The 23,332-nt window shown below is 45.1% G+C and overlaps 1 protein-coding gene across 1 annotated transcript; it reads right to left on the reverse strand.

The window, feature by feature from the left end:
- Positions 1–235: 235 nt before the first annotated feature.
- LOC143774590 (olfactory receptor 5B12-like) lies at positions 236–1,216 on the reverse strand. The gene has a single exon (XM_077262341.1). The coding sequence runs from the start codon at positions 1,214–1,216 to the stop codon at positions 236–238; it is 981 nt and encodes a 326-aa protein (XP_077118456.1).
- Positions 1,217–23,332: the final 22,116 nt, after the last annotated feature.

Below are 23,332 nucleotides of genomic sequence, written 5' to 3' on the forward strand. Positions count from 1 at the left end.
CTATTAGAGGACACCACTAGTATAACTGTACATCAGATGGAGCGATGATACCATTTTTCGATCTTCACAAAATTGTTTGTTAAAACAAATGAAAAATGGAGCAATCTTCGGAATTCAACTAGGACTTACAAAGAACAGCAAATGATTGAGTGCTCGTGCATCTCACCACTGGAGGCTGGACACTATCCTACTCAACTAGAACTGTCAATCAATGAAATGTTGCAGGTGGTTGGGGTCACACTTTTCCTTCCTTCCCATTATGTAGTTGAAAAAATCCACCAGAAAGACTTTGAATATGGTAAAATGATTGTATTATGATTCCTCTCACACTTTGGTTCCTCAGACTATATATCAGGGGGTTTAGCATTGGAGTCACAGCCGTATAGAAGATAGAAGCCACCTTGTCTCGCACGGTAAAGATGCTCGAGGGAGAACGCATGTATGTAAACAGCACAGTGCCATGGAAAATGAAGACGCACATGAGGTGTGAAGAGCAGGTGCTGAAGGCTTTCCTTCTACCTTCTGTGGATCTTATGTTTAGAACTGAAAAGATAATTAGGGTGTATGAAATAAGGATCGCAATCAAAGAGCTTATGGCTAAAGAACCTACAGTGTAAAAAGTGACCTTCTCACAGGTAGAAGTATCTGAGCAGGACAGTCTGAGGACCAGAGGAGCATCACAGTAGAAGTGGTCAATGAAGTTAGGCCCACAAAATTGAAGAGTGAAAGCACAGCTGGTCTGTACTGACGACTGTAAGAAGCCAATGGAGAAGGAAAGAAGAACAAGGCATAGACATTTCTTCTTAGTCATTGTGGAGACATAATGGAGAGGATGGCAGATGGCAACATAGCGGTCATAGGACATGGTGGAAAGGAGAAACGACTCTGTAGCTGCCAGAGCAGCATAGAAAAAGAACTGGAGAGCACAACCTTCAAAGGAGATGGTCTTCTCCAAACTCTTAAGGTCCACAAGCATCTTAGGGGTTATGGCAGATGAATAGAAGACATCCACCAGAGAGAGGTAACTGAGGAAGTAATACATTGGGTTCTGGAGGTTTGACGTTTTTCTGACAATAGCCACCAGGCCAACATTGGCCACTACGGTCACAGTGTAGACATGCAGAATGAGTACAAAGAGAAAGGATTTCAGGTTCTCGTTATCAGTCAGTCCAGAAAACATAAATTCTGTAAATTTTGTCTGGTTTGTAGCGTCCATGAAAATGGTCTTCTTTACTGGTGAAACAAGGGATGGAAGTTAAGATTAAAAAGATTACAGTTCCACAATAACTCCAAGAACAAAGAGGCAACCTGAGCCTGGAAAAGATCAATAGATAATTCTATATTACTATCTTGATAGTTTAGTAAAGTATTCATCGTTCACCCTTGCAATGTGGAGTTATGGACTGTTTTGTTACATCCTTATCATTCTGCCACCTTTAAGCAGTAGACTGGCATTGAGTAATTTAGTCTAACAGAGCCTCTCCCAGTTTAATCTGTTTCTTCTCCTTGGAAAGTTCTGTGCTTTTATCTACAGTAGAGATGTCTCTTACCTGATGTATGAAGAGCTGTCTCCTACCTGTGCCATATATCGCGACTTTGAGGTACCAGGATTAGCGTGGAGTTTCTTCTCTGTGAATCCTAATGTTTTAATAAGAAAACCTGAATTCCATAGAGAATGTCTCTCTTCAACGACATGGTCCCGCGGTTACTCATTATGAGCGGAGACCCTCAGGGAATGTGTTCTTTGTTGTGTAATTTCTATAAAGAGGTAATTATTTATTATAGTTTTGGCAGGTTGACCTGATTTCCTGTAAGCCACACTTTCAACTGTATCAGCGTCCACAGGCTATTGACACTGCTAAAATCTAAGCCTATAGACACAACGGTGGCAAATTTTTGTGTGCTGGGCGCTCATCTGAACTCCTAAATATTCTACTGTTGGAAACCCATTTTGTAATGCTCCTGATGTACAGCTCATGTGCTGATGTCATTTCCAGTTTGAAGCATCTGTAGGGAGTTATACAATAGAAGATATAGGATATGAGTTATACAGGGTGGGTATTTAATTTTCCCAATGGGCCACATGATAGACTGTGACAACAGTAAGATTTGAACCGACACACAATGCAATGCCCTCACACACAGCATGTTGCCTCCACAACCTCCCACACAGTATGACGGCCTACACAGTCCCCTACACAGTGTGATGTCACCACAACTCCTACAAAAAGGAATAATGTCTCTACACCCCCCACACTGTATGATGTCACCACACCCCCTTCACATTATGATGCCTCCACACACCCCCACACAATATGATTCTCCACAACCTCCATACAGTATGATGGATTCCACAGCCCCACACAGTATGATCCTCCACAACCTCCACACAGTATGATGGACTCCACAGCCCCACACAAAGTATGATGTCCTCACAGCTGGGAACACGGTATGATGTCCCCATATCCCACCCACACAGAATGATCAATCACAGCATCCCACTCATCAGGAATAACCGCTAAAGCCTCCAGCAGGTTCAGAGCCCAACAAGTTATGACACATAGCATAGTGTCCCCAACAGTCACCCCACACAGTATTATGCCCCCACACAGCCCCCCAAACAATATTATGCACCCACAGCTACCCATACAGAATGGTGTGCATGATGAAGCCTGAAGGGTACTGTTTCCAGCTCATGTGTTGTCCTGCAGGATAGGCAGGAACAGCCAAAGGCCCAAATATGACCTGGAGGCTGCAGTTTGCCCACATTTGCAATGAAGATATGGCCCACTCACAAAGGTTGTGTGGACTAACACTGAGTTCTTGTGGTTCCTAGATGCCTCCACTACAGTTACGACACTTGCAGGTGGCCACTGCAGTTCTAGCAGATCAGGAATTGCTCCGACTAATGTGATAAAGATGGAATTGTATGACCGTACCACGTGAACAGTCACTGAGCCCTTCAGTACGACCCATACTGCTACTGCCAATGATTGTCTATGGAGATTACATGACTGTGTCCTTGATTTTATGGATTAGCTGGCAATGCATTTGAGTGAAGTATCAGATTTCAATAGCCAGAAGGGGTGGACATCCTTTTAGCCCTTTCTCCATGGTTGATTGCAAATAAAACTGTTTTAGGTCAGCTGAAAACCAAGTCTAGATCTGTTTTTTTCCCCATATATTCAGTCATATTTTAGAGCCCGATAATGGGTTTGATATTGTTTCATGGGGTCACTTCCAATAGATTGATGTACACATATTCAGTGCTCAGCCTAAGTTAGTACCCCCCTTTTGAAAAGTAAGATTTTAATCATTACCTCACTGAACACAAGAATAATTTCCAAACTTGTGACAAGAATGTGGATCGCCCCCAAGGGCTAAGGGTACTCGGTATCGGGTCCTTGGTTCTCAGGGGGATGTCACGGTGGCTGACCTGGTCCGTGGCCCTCGGGACGTCGGTTGTAAAAGGGGGAAAGGTCTTTAAAGGGATATGTTCGTGACGCCACCTGTGGTATTCGGTCAAGGTGACGGACGCTGCTAGGGGTCCACTGGGGTGATGTTATGGCAGCTAGATGGTATACCTTCCCACAGGTGAAGTATGTCCCCAGGGCTTCCCCGTGTGTAGATGGTGGATGGTGAGAGGCGCAGAGAAGAACGAGGACACAAGGTTGCAGTCTCTTTACCTTTTATTGAAGGCTTCAGCATCCGCAGTCCAGAGCACCAGATCACAGGGCAGGCAGAGTCCGGCCGGTTTGGAGGCAAATCCAGAGTCCCCTTATCCAGGTGGAAATCAGTAGCCTTCCTCTAGCGCCTTGGTGTTGTAGTACCTTACTGCTAAGCCTCTCATAATGTCCTCACAGATGTTGTAGATGTTATTGATGTCATCTCTTTCTCTCTGTCCCCGAGATGGATAGGACAAACCCGTATGACTGGTGGCCTGAGGCTGTTTGTAGGGACTCTAGCATGCCCCGGCCTCTGAGGGGTGCCACCGTGCCTCCTGGGTGTAGGGACAGGTAACCTGCAATTAGCTGTCCTGCCGATCTCTGAAGTAAAGCATAAAGGTCCTTACTCCCTCGGTGTGCCGGCTACCGGATTTCTGCGCCTCAGAAGGAAGCAGCCTGCTCCTGCCTGGTCTCCCTCTGATATCCTCTCCTTTGCTCTGACTTCTTTTAAGCTTGCTGCAATATGTTCTGCTTTCTATCCGTCTGTTTCCAAGGAGCTGCAGCACTTCAGGTCACAGGACTCCTATGCTTCCTCTCTCTCTGTCTTCCTGACAGGAACTCAACTTTTCCCTCCAGATCAGGATGTTCTTATAGGGGAGTTCACCTTAAACAGGCTTAGAGCTCCCCCTTCTGGTCTGAAGTGTGAACATGTTGCATGCATTGTGTTACCTGATAAAGAGATCTCCTTCATTGCCTCCAAATATAACATCACTTCCCCCTAGAGGAAAATGACATTACTGCAACGACCAGGACCCTGGGGCGCTGCAAATGATTCATAGAACATTTTTCAATCCATAAAATGAAGGTAAGGTTAATAATATAACTTTCATTACAAAATCTTCTATTCTACTCAAATTAGTTGATGCAAAATTGAACACAACCCACATAAGAAACTAATTTATCTAGTATTTTGTATGACCACCATGAGTTTAAAAGGACAACTCCAAGTCTTTCAGCTCTGGAATGAACATGTTGGCGACATATTGCAACTTCTTTTTTTTCCCATTCTACAAGAACAATCTACCTGGATGGAGAGTGATGACAACTTGTCTCTTCAGAATTCCCCATTGGTGTTCGATTGGATTCAAATCAGGAGACACTTGGCCACTGAATTACTTTCACCCTGTACTTCTTCAGAATTGTGTATTTGTATGCTCCCCGACAGCAGGAGCACACATGAAGCCTTGCATAAGGACATACAGTGCCTTGAGAAAGTATTCGACCCCCTGGAACTTTCCAACCTTTTCCCACATATCATGCTTCAAACATAAAGATACCAAATGTAAATTTTTGGTGAAGAATCAACAACAAGTGGAACACAATTGTGAAGTTGAACGAAATTTATTGGTTATTTTACATTTTTGAGGAAATTCAAAAACTGAAAAGTGGGGCGTGGAATATTATTCGGCCCCTTTACTTTCAGTGCAGCAAACTCCCTCCAGAAGTTCATTGTGGATCTCTGAATGATCCAATGTTGTCCTAAATGCCTAATGATGATACATATAATCCACCTGTGTGTAATCAGGTCTCCGTATTAATGCACCTGCTCTGTGATAGTCTCAGGGTTCTGTGTGAAGCACAGAGAGCATCATGAAGACCATGGAACACAACAGGCAGGTCCATGATACTGTTGTGGAGAAGTTTAAAGCCGGATTTGGATAAAAAATGATTTCCAAAACTTCAAACATCCAAGGAGCATTGTGCAAGCGATCATATTGAAATGGAAGGAGTATTGTTATGGTTACCCCAATGACCAGGGGAATAAAAATACAAAACGGACTAGCTCTCGGGTGATGGAAACTAAGGTCGACCGTGACCTGAACCTGACCCAACACTTACAGTAGCCGGGGGATGTACCTACGATGCCCTAGACACCACGCGCCAGCCGGAGATCTAACTACCCCTATAAGAGGAATATACAGGCCTGCCTTACCTCCAGTGAGGAACCCCAAAAGATGATAGTAGGCCCCCACAGATATTGACGGTGAGTTCAGAGGAAATAACATACGTAGGATGAACAGCAGATTTAGCACAGTGAGGTCCGCTTACTAGATAGCAGAAGGACAGGAAAGTGTTACTTCACGGTCAACCTAAAAACACTATTCAAAAACACCATCCAGAAACTACTTTAAACTCCAGTGACAACTCATGCCACTGGAGTAGTAATTTTCTGTCCACAAGAGCTTCCAGCACTGAAAGGTCACATTGCAGATAGCTGGACAAAAATAGCAAAACAAGAAACAAAATTCAACTTAGCTGAACTGGGACTTGAAGCAGGTGAATGCAACAGAATGCTACTAGCACATTGTTGGCCGGCATATGACTAACAGCCAAGCAGCCTTAAACAGGAAACTCCCCTAGAGGGTGGCGACAGGTAATCAGAGATGGAAGAAGGCACATAAGAGACACTACCATAACAAACCACCGGGGGAGCCCACAAACCGAACTCACAACAGTACCCCCCCCTTAAGGAGGGGGCACCGAACCCTCACCAGAACCACCAGGGCGATCTGGATGAGCACTATGAAATGCACGAACCAAATCGGGAGCATGAACATCGGATGCTGTCACCCAAGAATTATCCTCCTGGCCATAACCTTTCCACTTAACCAGATACTGAAGTTTCCGTCTGGAAACACGGGAGTCCAAGATCTTTTCCACCACATACTCCAATTCACCCTCAACCAACACAGGAGCAGGTGGATCAGCAGAAGGAACAACCGGCACCTCATACCTCCGCAACAATGACCGATGGAAAACATTATGGATATTAAAAGATGCTGGGAGGTCCAAACGAAAGGACACAGGATTAAGAACCTCCAGAATCCTATAAGGGCCGATAAACCGAGGCTTAAACTTAGGAGACGAGACCTTCATAGGAACAAATCGAGAAGACAGCCACACCAGGTCCCCAACACAAAGACGAGGACCAATACGCCGATGACGATTAGTGAACTGTTGAGTCTTCTCCTGGGACAACTTTAGATTGTCCACAACCTGTCCCCAAATCCGATGCATCCTATCAACCACAGCATCCACTCCAGGACAATCCGAAGACTCCAATTGACCGGACGAAAACCGAGGGTGAAACCCTGAATTACAAAAAAATGGAGAAACCAAAGTAGCAGAACTGGCCCGATTGTTAAGGGCAAACTCTGCCAACGGCAAAAAGTCAAGCCAATCATCCTGATCAGCGGACACAAAACACCTCAAGTAAGTCTCCAAGGTCTGATTAGTACGCTCAGTCTGGCCATTAGTCTGAGGATGGAATGCAGACGAAAAAGACAAATCGATACCCATCCTGGCACAGAACGTCCGCCAAAATCTAGACACAAACTGAGTACCCCTGTCAGACACTATATTCTCAGGAATACCATGCAAACGCACCACATTCTGAAAAAATAGAGGAACCAACTCAGAGGAGGAGGGCAATTTGGGTAAAGGTACCAAATGAACCATCTTAGAAAAACGGTCACAAATCACCCAGATGACAGACATCCTACGAGAAACCGGAAGGTCAGAAATAAAGTCCATAGAGATGTGCGTCCAAGGCCTCTTAGGAATAGGCAAGGGCAACAACAACCCACTGGCCCTAGAACAGCAGGGCTTGGCCCGAGCACAAACATCACAAGACTGCACAAACATGCGCACATCTCGAGACAAAGAAGGCCACCAGAAGGACCTAGACACCAAATCCCTGGTGCCAAAAATTCCAGGATGACCTGTCAACGCGGAAGAATGAACCTCCGAGATAACTCTACTGGTCCAATCATCAGGGACAAACAGTCTACCAGGCGGACAGCGATCAGGCCTATCCACCTGAAACTCCTGCAAAGAACGCCGCAGGTCTGGGGAGACAGCTGACAATATCACCCCATCCTTCAGGATGCCGGTAGGTTCGGAATCACCAGGCGAGTCAGGCTCAAAACTCCTAGAGAGGGCATCCGCCTTCACATTCTTGGACCCAGGCAGATATGACACCACAAAGTTAAATCGGGAGAAAAACAACGACCAGCGCGCCTGTCTAGGATTCAGACGCCTGGCCGACTCAAGATAAATTAGATTCTTGTGGTCAGTGAGGACCACCACCTGGTGTCTAGCACCCTCAAGCCAATGACGCCACTCCTCAAACGCCCACTTCATGGCCAGAAGTTCCCGATTTCCCACATCATAATTTCGCTCAGCGGGCGAAAACTTTCGGGAGAAAAACGCACATGGTCTCATTACTGAGCAGTCAGGATCTTTCTGCGACAAAACTGCACCTGCTCCGATCTCCGAAGCATCCACCTCAACCTGGAACGGAAGTAACACATCAGGTTGGCGCAACACAGGAGCGGAAGAAAAGCGGCGCTTAAGCTCTTGAAAGGCCTCCACAGCCGCAGAGGACCAATTAGCAACATCAGCACCCTTTTTGGTCAAATCAGTCAAAGGTTTAGCAATGGCAGAAAAACCCGCTATAAATCGGCGATAGAAATTAGCAAAACCCAAGAACTTCTGCAGACTCTTCAAAGAAGTAGGTTGCATCCAATCACAAATAGCCTGGACCTTGACAGGGTCCATCTCCATAGATGAAGGGGAAAAAATATATCCCAAAAAGGAAATTCTCTGAACTCCAAAACTACACTTTGAGCCCTTTACAAAAAGAGAATTAGCTCGCAAAACCTGAAAAACTCTCCTGACCTGTTGAACGTGAGATTCCCAGTCCTCCGAAAAAACAAGAATATCATCCAAATACACAATCATAAACTTATCCAGATATTCACGGAAAATATTGTGCATAAAGGACTGAAAAACGGAAGGGGCATTTGCGAGACCGAAAGGCATTACCAAATACTCAAAATGGCCTTCAGGCGTATTAAATGCGGTCTTCCACTCATCCCCCTGCTTAATCCGCACCAAATTATACGCACCACGTAGATCGATCTTAGTGAACCACTTAGCCCCCTTTATACGAGCAAACAGATCAGTCAGTAAAGGTAACGGGTACTGGTATTTAACTGTAATCTTATTCAAAAGTCGATAGTCGATACAAGGTCTCAATGAACCATCCTTTTTACCTACAAAGAAAAATCCTGCCCCTAGTGGAGACAACGAGGGGCGAATATGACCCTTTTCCAAGGATTCTCTGATATACTCCCGCATAGCAGTATGTTCAGGCACAGACAAATTAAACAAGCGACCCTTAGGAAACTTACTACCGGGGATCAATTCAATAGCGCAGTCACACTCTCTGTGGGGAGGGAGAGAATCAACTTTAGGCTCTTGAAAGACATCATAAAAATCTGACAGAAATGCTGGGATCTCAGAGGGAGTAGATGAAGAAATAGGAACCAAAGGTGCATCCCCATGAATACCCCGACATCCCCAGCTCAACACAGACATAGATTTCCAGTCCAAGACGGGATTATGAATCTGTAACCATGGTAATCCAAGCACTAAGACATCATGTAGGTTATATAATACAAGGAAACGAATAATCTCCTGATGGTCTGGGGTAAGACGCATAGTCACTTGTGTCCAATATTGTGGTTTATTGCTAGCCAAAGGTGTAGAATCAATACCCTTCAGGGGAATAGAAACTTCCAACGGCTCCAAATCAAACCCACAACGCTTGGCAAAGGACCAATCCATGAGACTCAGAGCGGCGCCAGAATCCACATAAGCATCCACAGTAACAGATGATAAAGTACAAATCAATGTCACGGACAAAAGAAATTTTGACTGCAAGGTACCTGTAGAAAAAGATTTATCAACCTTTTTATCAACCTTATTTATACGTTTAGAGCATGCTGATATAACATGAGCTGGATCACCACAGTAGAAGCACAATCCATTTTTGCGCCTGTAATTTTGACGTTCGCCTCTAGACAAAACACGATCGCATTGCATATGCTCTAATGCCTTTTCAGAGGTCACCGCCAAATGGTGCACAGGTCTTTGCTCAGAAGACACCGCCATATGGTGCACAGGTTTTTGCTCAGAAGATACCGCCATATGGTGCACAGATTTTTCCTCAGAAGACCCCGCCATATGGTGCACAGATTTGCGCTCCCGCAAACGCCGATCAATCTGGATAGCCAATTTCATGGCATCATTCAGACCTGTAGGCACAGGGAACCCCACCATGACATCCTTCACGGCATCAGAGAGACCTTCTCTGAAATTAGCTGCTAAAGCGCACTCATTCCATCTAGTAAGCACCGACCATTTACGGAATTTCTGGCAGTATATCTCAGCTTCATCTTGCCCTTGGGAAAGAGCTATCAAGGCTTTCTCAGCCAAAATCTCCAAATTAGGCTCTTCATAAAGCAACCCCAAAGCCTGAAAAAACGCATCTACATTTAACAACGCAGGATCCCCTGGCGATAATGCAAATGCCCAACTTTGTGGGTCGCCGCGCAGTAGAGAGATAACAATTTTAACCTGTTGAGTCTGATCACCAGCAGAGTGAGATCTCAGAGACAAAAACAATTTGCAATTTTCTCTGAAACTCAAAAACCGGGATCTGTCTCCGGTAAAGTATTCAGGCAGAGGAATCTTAGGTTCAGACATTGCAGCACGTATAACAAAATCTTGTAGGTTCTGTACTTTTGTCGCAAGGTTATTCAAACCTGCAACTAAACTCTGTGAATCCATGATTCAAATGGGTGTAACCCAAACATTCAGAGGTTAAGAGGAGAGGAGAAAAAAAAAGGCTGAAGACTGCAATTTAAGCAAGGAATACAAATGAGCAAACTAAGGTGCACTTTCAAACACAGAAAAAAAAAAACACCTTTTCTCCTCCTTCCTGCTTTAGTGCATATTTTAACACATAGATTTTTTACAGGCCGGCCAAACTGTTATGGTTACCCCAATGACCAGGGGAATAAAAATACAAAACGGACTAGCTCTCGGGTGATGGAAACTAAGGTCGACCGTGACCTGAACCTGACCCAACACTTACAGTAGCCTTGGGATGTACCTACGATGCCCTAGACACCACGCGCCAGCCGGAGATCTAACTACCCCTATAAGAGGAATATACAGGCCTGCCTTACCTCCAGTGAGGAACCCCAAAAGATGATAGTAGGCCCCCACAGATATTGACGGTGAGTTCAGAGGAAATAACATACGTAGGATGAACAGCAGATTTAGCACAGTGAGGTCCGCTTACTAGATAGCAGAAGGACAGGAAAGTGTTACTTCACGGTCAACCTAAAAACACTATTCAAAAACACCATCCAGAAACTACTTTAAACTCCAGTGACAACTCATGCCACTGGAGTAGTAATTTTCTGTCCACAAGAGCTTCCAGCACTGAAAGGTCACATTGCAGATAGCTGGACAAAAATAGCAAAACAAGAAACAAAATTCAACTTAGCTGAACTGGGACTTGAAGCAGGTGAATGCAACAGAATGCTACTAGCACATTGTTGGCCGGCATATGACTAACAGCCAAACAGCCTTAAATAGGAAACTCCCCAAGAGGGTGGCGACAGGTAATCAGAGATGGAGGAAGGCACATAAGAGGCACTACCATAACAGACCACCGGGGGAGCCCACAAACCGAACTCACAACAGAGTATCATACCACTGCAAATCTACCAAGACCCGGCCGTCCCTCTAAACTTTCATCTCAAACAAGGAGAAGACTGATCAGAGATGCAGCCAAGAGGCCCATGATCACTGTGGATGACCTGCAGAGATCTACAGCTGAGGTGGGACAGTCTGTCCATAGGACAACAATCAGTCATACACTGCACAAATCTGGCCTTTATGGAAGAGTGGCAAGAAGAAAGCCATTTCTCAAAGATATCCATAAAAAGTGTCGTTTAAAGTTTGCAGCAAGCCACCTGGGAGACACCAAACATGTGGAAGAAAGTGCTCTGGTCAGATGAAATTAAAATGGAATTTTTTACAACAATGCCAAACTATATGTTTGGGGTAAAGGCAGCACAGCTCATCACCCTGAACCCACCATCCCCACTGTCAAACATGGTGGTGGCAGCATCATGGTTTGGGCCTGCTTTTCTTCAGCAGGGAAAAGGAAGATGGTTAAAATTGGTGGGAAGATGGATGAAGCCAAATACTGGACCATTCTTGAAGAAAACCTGTTGGAGTCTGCAAAAGACCTGAGACTGGGACGGAGATTTGTCTTCCAACAAGACAATGATCCCAAACATAAAGCAAAATCTTCAATGGAATGGTTCACAAATAAACGTATCCAGGTGTTAGAATGGCCAAGTCACAGTCCAGACCTCAATCCAATCGAGAATCTGTGGAAAGAGCTGAAAACTGCTGTTCACAAACGATCTCCATCAAACCTCACTGAGCTCGAGTTGTTTGCCAAGGAAGAATGGGCAAAAATTTCAGCCTCTCGATGTACAAAACTGATAGAGACAAACCCCATGCGACTTGTAATCGCAGAAAAAGGGGGCGCAACAAAGTATTGTTACAGGGGCAGAACAATATTGCACGCCCCACTTTTCAGTTTTTGATTTTCCACAAAAATGTAAAATAACCAATAAATTTAGTTGAACTTCACAATTGTGTTCCACTTGTTGTGGATTCTTCACCAAAAAATTTACATTTGGTATCTTTATGTTTGAAGCATGATATGTGGGAAAAGGTTGAAAAGTTCCAGGGGGCCGAATACTTTCGCAAGGCACTGTACCAGACCCCAATTTAGATAATGGATGTACATACAAATGTTTCTAGTATTGTCCTGAGAGTCAATAACTTGGAGCAAGACTTGGTGATGCTTTATCAGTTTGTTGTCCCTCTCCTCTTTTAGTACCCCATTAAATTATGAGCAATGGGTTCAGTTGCCATCAGTATGGTCCAAAGTGGCAGAGTCATCATTTTTGCTGCTGCTGGGATTTAGGCCTTTTTTTCAGTGGCTGGTGTAGGCCTAAATTTGGCAGAGGTGGCAGTAGTTATCTGTATTTGAGCCAGGTCAGCATAAATAGGTTTGAATGGTTTTCATACATGTCTCTTTACTACAACCCAGTCTCCCAATGCTAGGCCATGGGTGCCATTGAGGAACTTGGGGTCTGCGATAGAGGAAAGAACATGGTTATGAGTATCACTTAGATGTTTATGCAACTCCTCAACATATTCAGTGAGAGAACCGTAAGAGGCCTGCAGCTGTTTTGTAAAATACAACACTGACAATACTGAAGCGGGTTTGGGGCACGTGTATTCGTTTGCTGTGGGCCGGAACTGAGTTCTAAATGGATGTCTGGGTGGAGTGTGTGATGGAGTACGTTCTTTACTTGCTTTTGCTTTGGGAGCTCCCGTTACCTCTCCATCCATAGTAACATGTTAGCTGCAAACAAGACAAAAGTAGTGTTGAGCATTCCGATACTGCAAATATCGGGTATCGGCCGATATTCGCGGTATCGGAATTCAGATACTGAGTTCCGATACTTTCTCAATATCGGATACCGGAATCGGAAGTTCCCATAGTGCAATGAGCCAGTTTGATTTAATTCTGCCAATGAGGAATCCTAAGAAGTGTGGGCACATCCTGGTATTAATGTTAGGCATGTAAGTAAGGGCATGGCTGTGATTGGCTGCTGAAATGATGCCATGATGCACTATAAAAGCCGCTGCTGCCATTTTGGGTTCACTCTGCTGTGAATTCAGTTAGGGACAGGACGCTGCTCTTCTGACTGAGGGATAGTTTGAGATAGCGATTTGCTTCATTGTGGTTACCCAGGCTAATTTAGCAACTGCTTTGTGAGAACCTTGTTTTTGCCTTGCAGCGCTGTTCACGGCTGTCTGCAAGGTCTGTGTGTGAGTGCAGCTCACGCTGTAGCCTGTTCTGCCACCACAGCTAGTTGTAGTCAGCTCAGCGTGCGTCACTGCCTCATACCGTTCCATTGTCCTTTTTTGAATTAGTGCAGCCTGTTGCACATTTTCTCAGTTTTATCCTACTGGTGGGTTTTCATCCGTATCCAGCTACATTGTGGAAAAATACTACATAGGTTTACATAGAGGAGCTTTTTTTGTCCTTGCAGTGATGTTGACGGCTATCTGCAAGGTCTCTGTGTGAGTGCAGCTCACACTGTAGCCTGTTCTGCGAAAAAAACAAAAAGTTAATAAAGTTCACCAAACACTCCACTTTACAGTTGTGTAGGCCACAGTAGCTCATATTAAAGTCTAGTCCACACTTTATAAAATTAGTGTTTCTTATACCTGTTAGGAGCTGCTCAGGAATAAGCACACTAAGCCCTTAGTACTTTTCTGCCTATCTTTTTCAGTCTACCAAGATGAAGAAGGCAGGGAGTAAGGCACGTAGTTGTGGGCGCGGAGCAGGGAGAGGACGTGGGGATTCTGTGCCTGCTGCGGGCACCAGTGACTCGTCATCATCTCCCAGTTTTAGCAGGGAACAGTCCTTCATGTGCAGCTTTGTAGGAGCTCGCCGTGCCCCAACTGCTGCGGGACGAACAAATTGAAGCCGTTGTCGGATGGATGGCAGCTAACGCATCGACTTCAATTAGTGCCACATCCTCTCAGGCACAGAGCACTGAAGAGCACCCATCTGTCTCTTCACCACCTGCCAAATTGCCCAGGCAGTCAGAGAGCCCAGGACAGGAGCCATCTCTACTTCTGGTCTCTGAATCCCTTGGCTTGGAAAGAGGGGGCCAGTCAAGCAGCATTCGAGAAATGGAAGAAGAGGCAGTATGCAGTGATGCCCAACAGCTTTGTCTCTCTGAATCTGAAGAGGCGGGTGGGCCAGTGCCTCCGGTCAGCACACCTCAGTACGCATCTGATGATGAGACTCAGGTGCCACTTTCTGGTGCATACTGTGCTGCGGGCCTACCCAGCAGAAGCCGTTGTTGGAAGAGGGTAGTGTAGTAGATGATGAGGTCCTTGACCCATCATGGCGTGAGGTACAGGAAGGTGGTGGGAGCAGCTCTGAGGAAGAGATTCCCCGAATGGCCCAAAAAGGAGGGAGAGGGAGGGGGAAGACTGCGTTGCCTGTAGCCTCCACTTCGCCACCCATTAGGAGCATGCCTCTTCCAAAAGCCAAAACGGGCGCTCCCAAGACTTGCAGTGCCTGGTCCTTTTTTGACACAGTTGCAGATGACATTTGCTTAGTCAAATGCAAGCTGTGTAACCAGAAAGTCAAAAGAGGGAAAAGTGCCAGCAACCTCAATACCACAAATATGTGGAAACATGTGCGGACCAAGCACACGGTGGAGTTACAAAAACACACTGAAGACCTAGGCCAACCTATAGCGGCACCTACCACCTCTTCAGCTCGTGTTGTTGCCTCTTCCTCCAGCTCACACACAGCTGGTTTGGCTTCCTCACAGGATCGCCATGGAAGAACCTCTGGCACTCTTGTCCAGAGACCCAGTGTAATTCCACCCACAACACCACGTTCCCTGTCATCCTCACACTCCCAGCCCAGTCTACAGCAATCGGTAGCACAGGCATGGGAGAAAAGGCGGCCATTCTCGGCAAACAACCCCAAGCACAGGCTCTGAATGCTGGCATTGCAAAACTACTGTCCCTTGAAATGCTGTCATTCAGGCTGGTGGAGACTGACAGCTTCCGTAACTTGATGGCATTGGCAGTCCCACAGTACAATGTGCCCAGCCACTTTTATTTCAGCAGGCAAGCCGTCCCTGCCCTGCACAAGCATGTGGAGGGAAACATTAAACATGCGCTACTTAACGCCATCAGTAGCAAGATCCACCTCACCACCGATGCGTGGACCAGTCACCATGGACAGGGGCGATACCTTTCCCTCACTGCCCATTGGGTAAATGTTGTGGAGCCGGGTACAGATCTTGCGAGTGGTGCTGTACGTGTTCTGCCAACTCCAAGGATTGCAGGAATCCAGTCTGTACGCATTGACTCCTCATACTCCAGTTCCTCTGAATCAGCACTGCAGGAGCCATCTGTTACGATCTGTTGGCCTAGGAGCAACATGAGACGTACTCTGGAGAAGGTGGTACCTGTACTGACCGCGGACCCTGAACTTAACACCGCAACTAGAAGTAGCTGTGGGATGTTCCTGTCACTCCCTAGACACCTCGACACAGCTGGAGGACTAAATACCCCTAGAGAAAGAAACGGAAAAACTATCTTGCCTCAGAGAAAATCCCCAAAGGATAGACAGCCCCCCACAAATATTGACTGTGAGAGGAGAGGGAATTAACATACACAGACTGAAATAAGGATTTAGCAAAGGAGGCCATTCTAGCTAGATAGAAAGGATAGGACAGAGTACTATGCGGTCAGTATTAAAACACTAGAAAATATCCACCACAGAAAATACAAAATCTCCACATCTAACTAAAGGTATGGAGGGTATATCTCATCTCCAGAGATACCAGCTTGGAAGAGCAAGTCCTTATACAGACCAAGCTGGACAAGACAAAACACAGAAATGCACTGAACTATAAGGCCCACAGCATGTGGACTGCAAAAACAAAGCCAGAACTTATCTTTGTTGAAATAAACAGCAAAGCAGGAGAGACCAGACAGAGATGTGAATCCTCCAGGAACAATGGACAACTGGCACTGACTAAAGGGTGAAACAAAAAATAACCCAGAGGATTGCATTAAGTGGACACACCTGATGAAATGCTGCGATTGAAGACAGCAGCGCTACCACTTATAACCACCGGAGGGAGCCCAAGAGCAGAATTCACAACAGTACCCCCCCCTTGAGGAGGGGTCACCGAACCCTCACCAGAGCCCCCAGGCCAATCAGGATGAGCCAAATGAAAGGCACGACTCAAATCGTCAGCATGAACATCGGAGGCAACAACCCAAGAATTATCCTCCTGGCCACAACCCTTCCATTTGACAAGATACTGAAGCTTCCGCCTCGAAAAACGAGAATCCAAAATCTTCTCAACCACATGCTCCAACTCCCCATCAATCAACACCGGGGCAGAAGGATCAACAGAGGGAACAACGGGCACCACATATTTCCGCAACAAAGATCTATGAAAAACATTATGGATGGAAAAAGAGGCTGGAAGGGCCAAACGAAAAAACACTGGATTAATATCCTCAGAAATCTTATAAGGGCCAATAAACCGAGGCTTGAACTTAGGGGAAGAAACCTTCATAGGAACATGACGGGAAGTGTTGTGAACTATACTTCTTGGCTCCCTCTTGTGGTCACTAGTGGTTTGGCACTTGGATTGTCTTTTCCCAGGTTGGTACTCACCTGGTTCGTTAGGCCTGGGGTGTTGCTATTTAAACTTCCTGGATTCTCAGTCCAGTGCCTGGCATCGTTGTAATCAGTTCATTTCTGTTTGCTCCTGTCTTCAGGTCCTGGTTCTTTGCAAGATAAGCTAAGTCCTGCTTTCTTATTTTTGTTTATTTGCATTGTTCATATTTTTGTCCAGCTTGTACAAAATGTGATTCCTGATATCGCTGGAAGCTCTAGGGGGCTGATATTCTCCCCCCTCACCGTTAGTCGGTTCGGGGGTTCTTGGATATTCAGCGTGGATATTTTGCAGGGTTTTTTGCTGACCATATAAGTCATCTTACTATCTTCTGCTATTAGTCAGTGGGCCTCTCTTTGCTAAAATCTAGTTCATTCTTATGTTTGTCTTTTCTTCTTACCTCACCGTTATTATTTGTTGGGGGCTTGTATTATAACTTTGGGGTCTTTTCTCTGGAGGCAAGAGAGGTCTTATTTTCCCTGACAGGGTTAGTTAGTTCTCCGGCTGGCGCGAGACGTCTAGAATCAACGTAGGCACGTTCCCCGGCTACTGTTAGTTGTTTGTGCTAGGATCAGGTATATGGTCAGCCTAGTTACCACTTCCCTATGAGCTGGTATTTATGTTTGCAGACTTTGCTGTAATCTCTGAGATCCTCTGCCATTGGGATCATAGCAGTATGCCAGGCCAAGTGAATAGTTAATGCATTGCAGAAGCGGGATTAAAAGAAAAGAAGTTCTGAGTTTCTGTTTTTTTTTTTTTTTTTTTCTTCCCTTTCTTCCTTCCCCTTTTTCTCTGAGTTGCTTGAAGCTTTGCTGCAGACATGAATGTTCAGACCTTGATTACTAGTGTGGATCAGCTTGCTGCACGAGTGCAGGGCATTCAGGATTTTGTTGTTAGCAGTCCTATGTCAGAGCCTAAGATACCTATTCCTGAGCTGTTCTCTGGAGATCGATTTAAATTTAGGAATTTTAGGAATAATTGTAAATTGTTTCTATCTTTGAAACCTCGTTCGTCTGGAGATTCAGCTCAGCAAGTTAAAATTGTTATCTCCTTCTTGCATGGCGACCCTCAGGATTGGGCTTTCTCGTTGGCGCCAGGAGATCCGGCATTGGCGGATGTTGATGCGTTTTTTCTGGCGCTCGTATTGCTTTATGAGGAGCCTAATCTTGAAATTCAGGCAGAAAAAGCCCTACTGGCTATCTCTCAGGGCCAGGATGAAGCTGAAGTGTATTGCCAAAAATTTCGGAAATGGTCCGTGCTTACTCAATGGAATGAATGTGCTCTGGCCGCAAATTTCAGAAATGGCCTTTCTGAAGCCATTAAGAATGTGATGGTGGGCTTCACAATTCCTACAAGTCTGAATGATTCTATGGCGCTGGCTATTCAGATCGATCGGCGTTTGCGGGAGCGCAAATCCGCTAATCCTTTGGCGGTGTTGTCTGAACGGACACCTGTCTCAATGCAATGTGATAGAATCCTGACTAGAACCGAATGACAAAATCATAGACGTCAGAATGGGCTGTGTTTTTACTGTGGTGATTCTACACATGTTATATCAGCATGCTCTAAACGCCTAACCAAGGTTGTCAGTCCTGTCACCATTGGTAATTTGCAGCCTAAATTTATTTTGTCTGTGACTTTAATTTGCTCATTGTCTTCCTACCCTGTTATGGCGTTTGTGGATTCAGGTGCTGCCCTGAGTCTTATGGACTTGTCGTTTGCCAAGCGCTGTGGTTTTGTCCTGGAGCCTTTAAAAGTTCCTATTCCTCTCAGAGGAATTGATGCTACGCCACTGGCGGAAAATAAACCGCAGTATTGGACACAAGTGACCATGTGCATGACTCCTGAACATCGGGAGGTGATTTGTTTTCTTGTTCTGCATAAAATGAATGATTTGGTCGTTTTAGGTCTGCCATGGTTACAGACCCATAATCCAGTTTTGGATTGGAAGGCTATGTCTGTGTCGAGTTGGGGTTGTCAGGGAATTCATGGTGATTCCCCGCCGGTGTCTATTGCTTCCTCTACTCCTTCAGAAGTTCCTGAGTATTTGTGTGATTATCAGGATGTATTCAGTGAGTCCGGGTCCAGTGCTCTTCCTCCTCATAGGGACTGTGACTGCGCTATAGATTTGATTCCTGGTAGCAAGTTTCCTAAGGGACGATTATTTAATCCGTCTGTACCTGAGCATGCCGCGATGCGTTCTTCTGTCAAGGAGTCTTTGGAGAAGGGGCATATTCGTCCATCCTCTTCCCCTCTTGGTGCGGGATTCTTTTTTGTGGCCAAGAAAGACGGGTCTTTGAGACCTTGTATAGACTATCGGCTTCTGAATAAAATCACTGTTAAGTTTCAGTATCCTTTGCCACTATTGTCGGACTTGTTTGCTCGGATTAAGGGTGCCAAGTGGTTCACCAAGATAGATCTTCGTGGTGCGTACAACCTTGTGCGCATTAGGCAGGGAGATGAATGGAAAACTGCATTTAATACGCCCGAAGGTCATTTTGAGTACTTGGTGATGCCCTTTGGGCTCTCTAATGCTCCTTCAGTGTTTCAGTCCTTTATGCATGATATCTTCTGGAAGTATCTAGATAAATTTATGATTGTTTATCTGGATGATATTCTGTTTTTTTCTGATGATTGGGATTCTCATGTAAAGCAGGTCAGGATGGTGTTTCAGGTTTTGCGTGATAATGCTTTGTTTGTGAAGGGCTCAAAGTGTCTCTTTGGAGTACAGAAGGTTTCCTTTTTGGGTTTTATTTTCTCCCCTTCTGCTGTGGAGATGGACCCAGTCAAGGTCCGAGCTATTCATGATTGGACTCAACCCACGTCTGTTAAGAGTCTTCAGAAGTTCTTGGGGTTTGCTAATTTCTACCGTCGTTTTATCGCTAACTTTTCTAGCGTTGTTAAACCTTTGACGGATATGACCAAGAAAGGTTCTGATGTGGCTAATTGGGCTCCTGCAGCCGTGGAGGCCTTCCAGGAGCTGAAGCGCCGGTTTACTTCGGCGCCTGTTTTGTGCCAGCCTGATGTTGCACTTCCCTTTCAGGTTGAAGTGGATGCTTCTGAGATCGGTGCTGGGGCTGTTTTGTCGCAGAGAGGCTCTGGTTGCTCTGTGATGAGACCATGTGCTTTTTTCTCTAGGAAGTTTTCGCCTGCTGAGCGGAACTATGATGTTGGTAATCGGGAGTTATTGGCCATGAAGTGGGCATTTGAGGAGTGGCGTCATTGGCTCGAGGGTGCTAAGCATCGTGTGGTGGTCTTGACTGATCACAAAAATCTGATGTATCTCGAGTCTGCTAAGCGCCTGAATCCTAGACAGGCTCGTTGGTCATTGTTTTTCTCTCGTTTTGACTTTGTGGTCTCGTACCTGCCTGGTTCGAAGAATGTTAAGGCTGATGCTCTTTCTAGGAGCTTTGTGCCTGACTCTCCTGGAGTCTCGGAGCCAGCTGGTATTCTTAAAGAGGGAGTAATCGTGTCGGCCATATCTCCTGATTTGCGACGTGTGTTGCAGAGATTTCAGGCTGGTAGACCTGACTCTTGTCCACCCGACAGACTGTTTGTTCCTGATAACGCAAAACCACAGATAAATTGGTGCGAAAAAGTCCAAAAAAAGGATTATCAAAATCTTTATTAAATATAAATACAGCAAAAGAAAAGGTACAAGGTAAATAGTGGGTTTAAAAACTGCAGACATAGTGCATAGTACGCATGGAGACAGAGCGCATATCCCGCATCAGCAGTCAGGCAGAGTACACAGGAAATATACAATAAGATAAATAATAACTGTGCACTCCATAGATAGTACAATGGGTCCAAATAACCCTGTAGCCAGTGTCCACAATAATAAATAGAGAATAATACACATGCAAAAGGTGACCACAGGAAAGGTAACTTGCCAGCTGACGATGAAGGAGAGGCGTCCGCTCCAGACCCACCCCGACGCGCGTTTCGGAGATGTCCTTCCTCAGGGGGCGTGTCATGTCAGTACCGCAGGTAAATATTTATAGTGGCCTGAGAGCCAAAGCTGGCCAATGCGCAAGTAGCCCCAATAGTCCGGATGCACAAGCCGGTACCGGAAGGCACGGGCCCATGCAATCCCGGCACCAGGCTGCAATCCGGAAATAGAGGGTAAAATCATACAACTGCGCATGACCGGAACAAAGGTAGCGGCCATATTGGAAGAGGAAAACAGCGGTGTGTGAGTATATCCACACGTCGGAACGGAAGTTACAATGCGGCCATATTGGGAAGGGAAACTAACACAAATATAAACCCCGGACACCGGTAAGTATAGTAACCCTTGCATATCCACAATTAGAGATCAAATTGCCACTGTACCACCAATAGTAAAAATCAAACAAGGGAAAGAAATTTATGTTATATATATGGTATCAAATATCCCGGTATCACGTAGAAATGCTGAAAAAGTAACAATAGGGAACAATACCCGATATTATATATCAAAAAATAAATCACACTATTAATACAGTGAACAGCAAAGTACACAGTACAACAATATATGCTAGCACGTATACGTAACAATAGGGAGCAATATACGATATTATATATCAAAAAATAAACCACACTATTGATACAGTAAACAACAAAGTACATTGTACAACAATATATGCCAGCACATACAAACAATATCCAAATAGTATATAATAAGGATAACACTATCCACCATCACATCTATCACTGTGTAAAAGATTATCATACATATACCCAACAGATATATTACCAAGTATTGCATATACAATTACATACAACATGCATTAAATACCGGATACAGAGTAATATAAAAAGAGGCCGTAGAGAGGAGACGTCCAGCGTTGTTCACACACCGCGGCAAAGTTGATACAGACTGCGAATAGATGACATGGCCAATGACGTAGTTATGCTATATAAAAAAATTAAAATAACATAGTAAATACACAAAAAATATAAAGTGAATAAAAGACCATGCATACGCCCGCAGGTGTGGCCAACCCAGCAAACTCATAAAAAAGGGGCAAATGACAGACATTCGTTTAGGCCATTCGGATGGACAGTATTCAATTGCCAGATCCATCTGGCCTCCAGCTGACTTAGACGTTTGGACAGATTCCCGCCACGTATATTAATCCTAACACAATCTATACCACGTACACGTAGAAGTGAGCTGTTACAATTGTGGGATAACTTAAAGTGGCGAGGGATAGTTTTCAAAGTGGCTGGCTCCACGTCAGTGGCTGCCGCCTCAATGCCCAAAACATGTTCTCTAGTACAGACTTTAAGTTGTCTAGAAGTAAGTCCAATATATATAAGACCACAAGGACACGTGGCATAATATACCACGTATCTAGTTGTACATGTGATATATTGGTTGATCTTATAGGTCTTAGTACCATCAAAGTTAGTGAATGAATCAGTACGGTCCATGTTAGGGCAGGCGACGCAACCACCACATGGAACACAGCCAACCCTCCTGGGGAATCTGTCCAAAAATGTTGTCTTCTGATAGTTGTCATAGTGGCTGGAGACCAAGAAATCACCCAAATTCTTCCCACGTCTATATGCAATGGATGGTCTATCAGGGACAATTTTGGCAAGAGTAGCATCCACTTGCAATATTGGCCAAGCGTTTGAAATAGCTGAATGAACCCTGCCAGATTGAGAGTTAAAGGTCGTGATGAAACGTGTTACTTGTTTGGATGATTGACGACATGAATGATTGTACAGAAGATCCTGGCGAGAGGAAAATTTGGCCCTATGATATGCCCTTTTAAGCATACGTCTGCTATAGCCCCTAGAAAGGAAACGATGTTTAAGTTCCTCTGCTCTGTGTTCAAAATCAGCATCCGTAGAACAAATTCTACGGATACGGAGGAACTGACCCATAGGGAACGAATTAATCATGTGCCTGGGGTGACCAGATGTGGCATGAAGAAGGGTATTTGTGGCAGTTTCTTTTCTGAAGACATCAGTCTGTAGCATGCCAGAAGAATCCCTTTTTATAGTCACATCTAGGAAGAAACTGCCACAAATACCCTTCTTCATGCCACATCTGGTCACCCCAGGCACATGATTAATTCGGTCCCTACGGGTCAGTTCCTCCGTATCCGTAGAATTTGTTCTAACGCACATCCCGTGACAAAGAAGGCCACCAAAAGGACCTACCAACCAAATCTCTGGTACCAAAAATCCCAGGATGGCCAGCCAACACAGAACAATGAACCTCAGAAATCACTTTACTAGTCCATCTATCAGGAACAAACAGTAAATCGGCGTTTAAGCTCCTGAAAGGCAGAAACAGCCGCAGGGGACCAATTCATCACATCAGCGCCTTTCTTCGTCAAATCGGTCAGGGGTTTAGCCACACTGGAGAAGTTGGCAATGAAACGGCGATAAAAATTAGCAAAGCCCAAATATTTCTGAAGGCTCTTCATGGAT

Source organism: Ranitomeya variabilis, chromosome 5 (genome assembly GCF_051348905.1).
Source record: "Ranitomeya variabilis isolate aRanVar5 chromosome 5, aRanVar5.hap1, whole genome shotgun sequence".
Lineage (NCBI taxonomy): Eukaryota > Metazoa > Chordata > Amphibia > Anura > Dendrobatidae > Ranitomeya > Ranitomeya variabilis.

What these genes read in the sequence shown, in the direction of transcription:
- LOC143774590 (XM_077262341.1), bottom strand. Translation starts at nt 1,216, where the DNA reads ATGGACGCTACAAACCAGACAAAATTTACAGAATTTATGTTTTCTGGA.